Consider the following 10,650-nt stretch of genomic DNA (forward strand, 5'->3'; position numbering starts at 1 on the left):
TCCGATAATTCCATATAAGAAAAAAACGCATATAAGAAAGAAATCTACGTTTTTTTTGAGTTTCTTATATCCGATATCCACTGTATATGGAGGGTGTTTTAGGAAGACTTAACATCCCATGAGAACCAAACTACAGCCAATTCCTTTAAAAAGGTCCTCATAATCAGAAAAATTTCGAATAATTGGAGTACCATTGTATTAGGGCTACCCTAAAATGTGGATAAATAATGATAATTTTCGGTCCGAAGGTTTGATAACACATGAGAATATGACAAATTAATTTAAAAGTCAATTAGGTTGAAAATCGCTACAAAAAGCCCCATTTTATCGAATACTAGCATATTCCCGCAACTTCGTTAGCGAATATAGGAAATATTTAAAAATGTATTAACATATTATTTTATTATTAGAGATAACTGCATATGTCAGAGAAAAATATAATTGAGGTTCACCCAAATCCAAATTTAATAAAATTTTCCATTTAGCACACATTATTTCCATAAGTACCCTCCTCAACCATCTAACAAAACTTCCTGCATACCCCAATCCTACATCCCCACAATGATTCCAAATTCAAATTTCAGGATTCCAACTCTATTGGTTCACCCACAATTCAAATTGTACCAAATTTAGTACACAGTAGTACGAATTTCCGAAACTGCCTACATACCCCAATCCTACACCTTCACAGTGATCCCAAATCAAAATTTCATGATTTCAACTCTATCGCTTCACCCACAATTTAAATTGTACTAAATTTAGTACACATTAGTACAAATTTCTAAAACATCCTACATATTTCAATCTTACACATCCACAGTGATCTAGACTCCAAATTTCATGACTCTAGCTCTATTGGTTCACCTAAAATTCAAATTGTACCAAATTTAGTACCATTTAGTACCCATAAGTATTAATTTGTTAAACTGAATCCTGATCCTAATCTCACATCCCTACAATGATCCTAACTCCAAATTTCATTGCTGCAGCTCTATAGGTTCACCCAAATCCAAATTGTACCAATTATAGTACGATTTAGTACTTTTCGTACACATAAGACAAAAAATTCCAAAACTACGTACATATCCCAATCCTACACTCCGACGGTAATGTTACTTTCAATTTTCAGGATTCCAGCACGAATTGTACCTCTAAATCTAATTTGTACCAAATATAGTACCATATAGTACTTTCTTTACACATGAGTACACGCTTTCCCAACTCTCCTCATATCGACCCTACTTCTCAACCTTAATTTGGATTCCAAATTACAAGTTTTTAGCTTAATCCATTCACAAGCTACAGAATTATACCAAATTTAGTACATTTTCGTACTTTTCGGATAGTTGTAGTTCGAATTTCCAAAAACCCTTTGGTACATCTATTCTACACTCCATCAGCGACCACCAAACCAAATGTGTTCAGTGTTTTAGCTCCACCGGTTCGCCAAATACGATACCATTTGTATTTAGTACTTTTTAGTACTTTTCGTACCGTTCTAGTACGAATTTCCAAAAACCCAGCCTTCTCTGTCACATTTGGACCAAGAGTGACCCTCTCCCAAAATTTCAAGACTCTAGCTTCAGCCGTTTCGTCTGGGCGTTGATGTAGAGTGTGAGCTTGGTCTGGCGAGAGGTGGTCTTATTTCTAAATTGCTTACTTAGACCATAGTAGCATCTGGTGGCCAACGCTACGAATTTCAAAACTGATGTCATTAGTTTTATTTATGGCGGTACCGAGGTATATAAAATCTTTGACTACCTCGAAGCTGTCAAGTTCCGCAGTTAGTTCTGTCACCTTGTCTGAATCCACGTTCGGCATTCAAGGACTCCGAGTAGCCTTGTTCAAATGCTGACCTTGTGCAGACATGACACCTCCGAACGGATATGGCTGCGGCTTTATAGTTGACGAACAGGTGAAATGTGTCGATGTGTTCTTCGTGGGTCTTTTCCAGGATCTGTAGCCCTGAAGCCGCATTGGTATGGTCCAATAATGTCATTGACCATTGGCTTCAGTCGTTCACACAGCACCAGGGATGGTCCGTGTGACGAATTTTTTGGTTTTCGACTGTCAAAAAGGTGTAAACGTCGAAAACGTCATATACCTGTATAAAATGTAATAAATGTAGTAAACGTCATTTATTTCAATATTATCAGCATATACAGTTATTTTCAAGAATACATATTATTTTTACATATATCTCACTATACCTTGCCAGAACTGGTAAAAATTACTACATTTTTTTGAGAAGAAAATTTTGAAATTTAATATTAATTTGAGTTAAGCATGCGTAATATCCAGATTGATTAATGGAAATTGCTATTTTGTCAAAAACCTAATGGATTTGGGTAGGTTTCCGACGTTTCTGACGTATGTATTATACGTCGGAAATGTATGTCATTTACGTCACTGTTTCTGACAGGCCATCTCTGCACAGCACGCTGGATGGCACTTTATATGCGATGGGAAGAAGACTAATTCCTATATAGTTGGCACATATCACTTGTCTTGTCTTATTCTTCAGCCGATTGCTTGCTACTCTGACCACATATTGGCTAGATGAGGTCATCTCTTATTGGTTCTGGGGTATCTTCTTCACCACCAATATTTGATAGCAGAAGCTTTTCAATATGCTCCTTCCAGATATTCAACACGCTGTCTGTATCTGTCACCAGGTTTCCATCTTCATCTCTACAGGAGGATGTGCCTGCGCCAAAGCCTTCGGTTTGGTGTTTTACTCGTTGGTAAATATTTCCGGACTTCATTCTGACTCCTGTGCATGTCGATTTGCTCACGCTCACGTTTTTCTTGTTCTTTCTTCTTTTTTTCTGAAAATACGTTTCTCCTCTCTCTCATTTTCTCCCTATAATTCTCTCTCGCATTTCGTGTTGCTACTGTTTGCAGGTTTGCCCCTGCATTACGACACTCCTGGTCGTACCATGGGTTTCTTGATGGTGGTTTTTGGTACCCAAGTGTTATTTTTGCTGCAGTTTGTAGAGAGTGGACAATTATTTGCCATTGTGCTTCTATATTATTATCGGGACAAGGAGTGATTTCGTCTAGCAGTTGGGTGTAGGCTTCTGCTATCTGTTGTGTTTGCAGCTTTTCGACGTCGAGTTTCGTGTTACATTAGATCGCATCTTTGATGCTACATTGAGGCGAGTGCGAACCTTGGCTGCTACAAGGTAGTGGTCCGAATTGTTATTCGCTCCAAAAACACTGGATGAATGCCTTCCGTCTATCACAACATGATTTCTCGTTGTTTGATCAGGAGAAATCCTGGTGACCTTATGTATATCGAGGTGCTCGAATCTGAGCGCAAATAAGACTGATGTAGAAGAACTTTGGTCCACCATTAACCTTAACCTTTGGTCCACCATTAACCTTAAATCGGACGAAAATATATATGGGGCTATATATAAAACTGAATCGATTTCCACCAAACTTAGCACACATCATTCTAGGCTTAATTCAGTACGCTGTGCCAAATTTCGTATAAATGGAAAGATATTTAGGGGCTTTGGTGCACCATTTACCTTAAATCGGACGAAAATATATATGGGAGCTATATCTAAATCTGAACCGATTTTCAGGAAACCTTACACACATCATTCTAGACCTAATCCATTTCGCAATTCCAAATTTCGGGCAAATCAAAAGATATTTAATGATAAAAAACAGTTTATTGAACAAAATTGTGTGGCAATCGGACAAACTTTGGGTCTTTAGTGCACAATTTACATAAAATCGGAAGAAAAAATATATAGAAGGTATATATGAATCGGAACCGATTTTCAGGAAACTTTACACACATCTCTCCAGATTCATTTCAGTACACTATGCCAAATTTTGTGCAAATCGAAATATGTATAGGGAATTTGGTACACCATTTACATTAAATCAGACGAAAATTTATATAGGAGCTATATGTAAAACCAAACCGATTTTCACGAAACCTAACGTGCACTGTTCTATACTTAATTAAGTACGATATGCCAAATTTCATGCAAATCGAAAGATATGTAGGGACTTTGGTACACTATTTACCTTAAATCGGACGATGATATATATGGGACCTATATCTAAATCTGCACCGATTTTCAGGAAACTTAACACACATCATTCTAGACCTAATCCATTTCGCTATGCCAAATTTCGGGCAAATCGAAAGATATTTAGGGACTATGGTACACCGTTTACCTTAAATCGGACGAATATATATATGAGAGCTATATCTAAATCTGAACAGATTTTTCCCAATTTCAATAGGGTTCGTCCTTGGGCCAATTAAGTGATCTGTGCCAAATTTCATCCAAATCGGATCATAAATGCGACCTGTACTTTGTTAACAAAAATACATGGACAGACGGACGGACGGAAATAAATCGACGCAGAAAGGTGATTCTATGCATATTCTCAAAAGGAACCATGGGTATATCTCGATTATGTTTGTCTGTTACAAACGTATGCACAAAGACATAATAGTGTGTCTCTATCCAATCTCAGCATACTTTTTCCAATATTTCGGCCGATATTTCACGAATAAATGATTCAATGTTGAAGTTAAAAGGAATATACTAAAACAAAGAAACAAATTATTCATAGATTATCAACGCCATCTATGGATAATCTCCATTATTTTTATATGTTTCCCATCGATGTAAACAATGCTGACTGTATCTGTTATTTCCCCATTACCCGTTTGAAGTTTTTCAATGCCAATTAAAGATGGCTTTGGCCACATCCGTTTCTAGTGAAGTGACAAAACGTAAATCAACTGCAGCTAATCCCTTCCAAAGCGTAAAGTCGCGCTTTACCGACCTTCAAACGGTGGCATAAATTTACAAATCGCAGAAGCGATGGCAGCCCGTTGATAATGGCGATAAAAATTCTCACAAATGAATTGGGTAGGAAAAAATCGCAGGTGGAAAACTACTATAGCCAATGTTTACATTAATCACCATAAAAAAAGTTACCCTTTAGCACCAGGGGAGAGAGGGGATTGAATTAATTTAATGTCTGTTTTGCCAAAAAACTAAAGAAGCCATTAATTTTATTAGCCGTTAAACTTCGCCAAAATATGTTTTCCTTTGGTAAATTTATTCCATTCTCTTTGTTTTCTTCTTTTTGTTGTTATCGCTGTCTTTGTGATCTGCAGCTTGCTTTAGACGTGTGCTGGCCGGCAAGCGAGTTGCCCCACATTGGGTGCGACGGACCATAGCATGTGAACGCGTCGAAGAGTGTATGCGTGAATGCGGCCGTGAAAAACGTTTCACCTGCGAGGGTTTCAATTATCGCCTCGATCCTTCGGGTCATGGTCAGGGTGATTGTGAGCTAATCGAAATACCCTTGGCCCAAATTGATTTGTACTCCAGCGCTAATCGTCGAGATTCGAATTTGTTGCGGCATCCAGATTATGATTATTACGAAAGGGATCGTAATGCCCCACCCAGCTGTCGTTATAATGTGTGTAGAGATTGTACCAGTAAATTGCCACCTCCGCCCTTGGCACCCTCCTCATCGCATTACAATAAGCCCAGTGGGGCATGGAGTGACAAACCACCTTATAGGGATGATCATTATCTACCCTCACCGCCAAGTGGAGGCAGCAGCGGCTACTATAGTCGTCCTCCGCCCAGTAGCAGTAGTTCATCATTAGAACATTATGGCCCCTCTGGGCCATCGGGTCCCTCATATGAGTCACATGGTCGTCCACCCTATTCCTATGAACATCACAGCGGTTCCCATGAGTTCTCCTCGCATAGCTCGGGTTACTACGAACATTCTTCGCACAGCGGCTATGGCAGCAGTGGTTCCGGTTTGGAGCCCATCGATCGTTATGACATACATCATGGTGGTGATCGGGATCGTGATCGTTACAGGCCATATCCCTCGAAATGGGAAGCCTTGCCCAGCGGCAGTGGCAGTGGTGGCTATGATGGTGGTAAGCATTCCTCAGAACGTTATCGTCCCCCCTATCGTCCTGGTCCTGAGTACACACCATATCGCCCTTCAGGTTCCCATGCACCGGATTCATATCGTCCTGGTCCACCACCACCTTCCTATAATTATTTAGATCGTGATCGTCCCCCGTCGTCCTACAAAAAAGGTGGTAGTCCCAGTGGTGGCGGTGGTGGTGGAGGTGGGAAATATGTGCCCTACCTAATTGGTACCGATAATGAATGGGGTTCCTATGGTGGCAATTATGGTGGCTATCGTAATAAACAAACTGCCTATTGGGGTCTTACAGATCATCGCACCAAGCCGAGGGATCCCATTGACTTTAACTATTTCGATTTGGGTCCACCGTCGCGCAAAGGTGAGCCGCCACATGAAAGTAATTCGGTTTTGAGTTATCCCGGATCCAGTTATGGTGGCTATAATAAACACGATGGCTTTTCGGATCGTTTTGATTATCGTCATCAATGGACAAGGCGGCCGGGACCAGATGGTGAGCAGCAGGAAATTCCTTAAAAAAAAAGATTTTTAAAACATTTTTAATTTTATTCCTTAAAGAATGTTCGGCAAAAACTTCGGAAGGTTTCCGTTTACACAAGAAGATTGTAAAACACATCTATTCCGCGCCCAGCCTAACGGAATGTGAACGTTTGTGTTATGGCCAGGATGCATTTATTTGTCACACCTTCTCGTATCGCTATTCGTCTGGTAGTCGGGACAATTGTATGTTGTGTGACAGACCCATAAATCGTTTGGATTACTATGTGGATATTGAACCGGATCGTAATTACGATATCTACTCGATGTCAGATGATATGAATGTTTGCCGCAAACCATCACGCAGTGATGGACCACGAGGAGGAGGAGGCCCACCAACCACGGCCTTGGCAGATCCCCGTAATGCTCGTAAGTTTTGAATGCGTGGGGAAGATGTAAGTGGGGGACTAAAATGGTTTTTTCTCTCTCTCGTTCTCTATTTTCGATCAGAATGCTTCTTCCGTGCCATTGATGCCACCCGATTCTTTAAGTCCATTGTTCGCGATTCGTTGACGGTACGTTCGGTGGGTGAATGTGAAATGGAATGTATAAAATCAACGAAATTCACCTGTCGTGCCTTTGCCTTCCGCTATGGTCAAATGCGCCATGCTAGTGTTATCGATAATTGTCAGCTCAGCGATTGGCCCGTTCGGGATATGGACAAGGAACGTCATCTGGTCTTGGATAAGGCTTTCGATATTTTCGAACGTGCCAGTTATGGACATGGCTGTGAAATTCAACCCATTGTCGATGAGAAACACAAGAAATGTAAGAAACATTTTTCAGAATGAAACAAAATTTCGGAATATTTTTGAAATTGAAAAAAATGAAATTCTAAAATTTTATATTTCAATTTCGAAATAAAATTGTGAAAACCAAAAATTTATAAATTTTTTGAATTAATAATTTTAAAAATGTGAATTAATAATTTTGAAATTCGAATATCGATATTAAAAAAATACACAAAATAATTTATAAAAATATTCGAAATTTAAATAATATTTTTAAAGTTAAAAAAATCATTTTTCGGTTTTCGAAAATTTCGAACATCAAAAAATTTTCCGTATTAAAAAATTTGAAAAATTCGAAGAAATTTATATAGTTTAAAATTAAAAAAAAATCACAAAAAAATAATTTATAAAAATATTCGAAATTTAAATATTATTTTTAAAGTTCGAAAAAAAACATTTTTCGATTTTCGAAAATTTCGAACTTTGAAACTGTTTCTGTATTGAAAGTTCAAATTTAAAATATCTGTATCTGAACATTTTAGCATTCTGTTATTTGGGTTATGGTTCGGCTGCCAAGCTAATGCCACCGGCCATAAAGAAAGTTATAACCACGCCCTCCGAAATGGAGTGTAAAAAGGAATGTATGCGGTTCCGGGATACAACAGCATTTAAATGTTATTCCTTTAGTTATGGGTAAGTGTATTGCTTCCCTGGCAAGTTGGAACTTCGTTAAAGATTCATTTGTCATTTTTCATCATCTCTCTCTCATCCGAACAGCTCACGCAAGGCCACCTTCAATTGTGAAATGTCCGATTTGGATCAAACCGAATTGAAATTAAATGTCCATTACAAACACACGGAGGATAGAGATTTTTGGTTATTCGCATGGAATCCATTCGATTATACATGTCGGGATAAGGTTAACACGATAGGTGGTTCAAGGGTTAATAATAATCGTCGCATGGATATATTTAGGGAACCAGGTAATGGATGGTGGTGGAAATAGTGATTCTGAATGGTCTATGTATTAAATGTTGTTATTTATTGTGTCCTTTTCTAGGTGATTTGGCTTGGCGCCATTATTCGGTATCGGGCAAACCCTGTCGTCGCAGCAGTCCATGTGAGAAAAATCTAATAACCGGTTTCTATTCGTGTGAAATTGAGGGTGGTGAAATTGGTTCATGGGATTATTGTTGTAAAATGGATCATCCATGTGGCTATTCCAAGGGATTCGATTATCCATGGTAAGTAAAACAAGTATACTGGCAATCAATTTTAATACACATTTGAAATAAATAATAGTATATCTATATAGCCCCTCTTCGAACTTTACCTGCTTTTAATTTTTATCCCTATTCCTTCGGAAATTAGATTTATTACAACAGACCAAGATCTATTAATAAGGTCACCCAGCAAGCGAGAATCAGCTGTTTTTCTCAAGTCTAATGTCAACAATGTGGATTTTGTTTACGTTTTCATAACGGAAGTCAATTCACAATAGCGGATTTTGATAGCAATATTGAGATGCAGCTAATATACAGCTGGACTCCCTGGATGACCTTATTAATAGTCTTTGCAACAGACTTAGAATTTGTTTACCAATACTACGACAGTTCTATTCACATTATGGTTTTTAATACCGCTCTTTTCATTCCCGTACCATAGGTGCTTTGTTGGCGATGAACCCGATCAATGGCGTAAATGTAGCGATCGTTATTTCCCCGGCAATCATACCCTAACACATTCCGGCCTCAGTGTTAAACCTCTGAAGCCAAATGAAAAACGAAAACCCTCCGATAGCTATTCATCGGCCGCCTCAACATCCGAAGAATATCAGAAGCCACCTAGACCTGGTGGCCTACAGAATTTAAGTGACTTCACAGCAGCCCGTCTTTGGCCTGTGACCTATCTCTACAGTGAGGGACCACCGAATGCAACCGAGTTTAGTAATTTCGTGGATTGTAACAAGGAATCGTGCTAAAATTTTAACATTAAAAACAGAACAAAAATACCGATCGTATTGCAATGTAACCTAACCTAATTTTAAACCTAACCTAACAAATATTTAGTTTTTACGTTTTTAAGCATTTAAAGTTAATTTTAGTTTTTTTATAATTTTCCACGTTTTAATTGTAGTTTGCTTAAACAGATATGTGATTATTACCTTTTTTCTATTACAATCTTTCATTTTTTCTATTCTTAAATATTTCTCTTAAATTTAATAACAAAAACAAAACATGAGATTTAAAAATTGGTTTGGTTTCCATAGCTTCCCCACAAGGAAATAGCATAAGTTTGAAAAAAATTGTAATACATATTTTTACAAATTTTGGGTTTTTTAATAAGTATTTTATTATTATTTTATAATTTTAAAAATTATTCTTATTTTGCAGCTAAGTAAATTTTTTTTATATTATTTAGGTTATTAATTGCTTAACAAATGGACAATGCTATAAAATATAATGAAACAAATAAAAGTTTGATTTATAATGGAATTGTGAAAAATAAAATAAATTATTTTTGTTTTATTTTTTGTTAGAACGGAGTGAGGCCTATTAATGAACTTACTTATAGTGCTTTTTCACGATATGTATTTTACCCATGTGCTGTCCCTTATTTCATCCATATGTAATTTCTTATGTGTGTCAAAATTAGCAGCGTTCAAACCTGCTTATTTTTCATATCACATCTATATATGGGCAATATTGCCAATTTTTTAACATAGCTGAAGCGGAGGTTCGCCCCTTTATAACTCGGGAATTACTTAAGTGTATGAAAAAAAGTGAATAGTTTTGGGTTAATTGATGTGTCGGTGCAAACTGTTCATGATATTGACCTCCAAACTTTATTTGGGTGGAAGCTGTGTCTACTTTAATGAAAAAAAATGTGTAAAAACAGGTTGAGGCGAACCCGTTTTTTTATGTTCTCTATCGATTTGTGACTAAGCCACTCATTTCACGGTCTTCGTGTCAAAGAAAAACTAGAAGCCAACAAAATGGGGACTACGCCACTTATGTATCATTTTTCAAAATTTTAACTGCATCTACCTTTAAATGATGCTGACATTTTGAAGCTCGATTTTGAGTGTTTTTTTAATTTTACTTCTAGCTTTAATACGAAAACAGGAATTTCAAAAAATCGATTATATGATTATTGTAGTCGCGAATCTGAGTAATTTGATATGTATTTTGTGTATGTAATATGCACAGCTTCAGAGTAATACTCATCCGATGGTGAACATTTTGTGCGATCAAATTTCTAAAAAAACCTATTTTTCGGGCCAAATATTTAGATCTGTCAACTGAATGATATGGGTACCCGCGATCAATAAGGTTTTTTTACGTTTCGGATGATATAAAATCTTCTTCGTGCAAATCCATCTACTAGAACGGCGGGAACTGGCCTTCCAAAAACACGAAATTTG

General features: G+C 37.4%; 1 protein-coding gene across 1 annotated transcript in view; it reads left to right on the forward strand.

Moving 5' to 3' along the window:
- The window catches only part of LOC133335046 (uncharacterized), a 42,816-nt gene extending 33,609 nt beyond the window's left edge, over positions 1-9,207 (forward strand). The window contains exons 4-11 of the mRNA XM_061543347.1: positions 5,159-6,112; positions 6,143-6,451; positions 6,517-6,864; positions 6,946-7,263; positions 7,769-7,919; positions 8,004-8,209; positions 8,287-8,470; positions 8,892-9,207. Coding sequence (XP_061399331.1) covers positions 5,159-6,112; positions 6,143-6,451; positions 6,517-6,864; positions 6,946-7,263; positions 7,769-7,919; positions 8,004-8,209; positions 8,287-8,470; positions 8,892-9,207 — 2,786 coding nt within the window. The remainder of the gene's footprint in view (positions 1-5,158; positions 6,113-6,142; positions 6,452-6,516; positions 6,865-6,945; positions 7,264-7,768; positions 7,920-8,003; positions 8,210-8,286; positions 8,471-8,891) is intronic.
- The last annotated feature ends 1,443 nt before the right edge of the window (positions 9,208-10,650 follow it).

Source organism: Musca vetustissima, unplaced genomic scaffold, assembly GCF_032173495.1.
Source record: "Musca vetustissima isolate MV318-11 ecotype Yass unplaced genomic scaffold, APGP_CSIRO_Mvet_v1 utg14962, whole genome shotgun sequence".
Classification (NCBI taxonomy): domain Eukaryota; kingdom Metazoa; phylum Arthropoda; class Insecta; order Diptera; family Muscidae; genus Musca; species Musca vetustissima.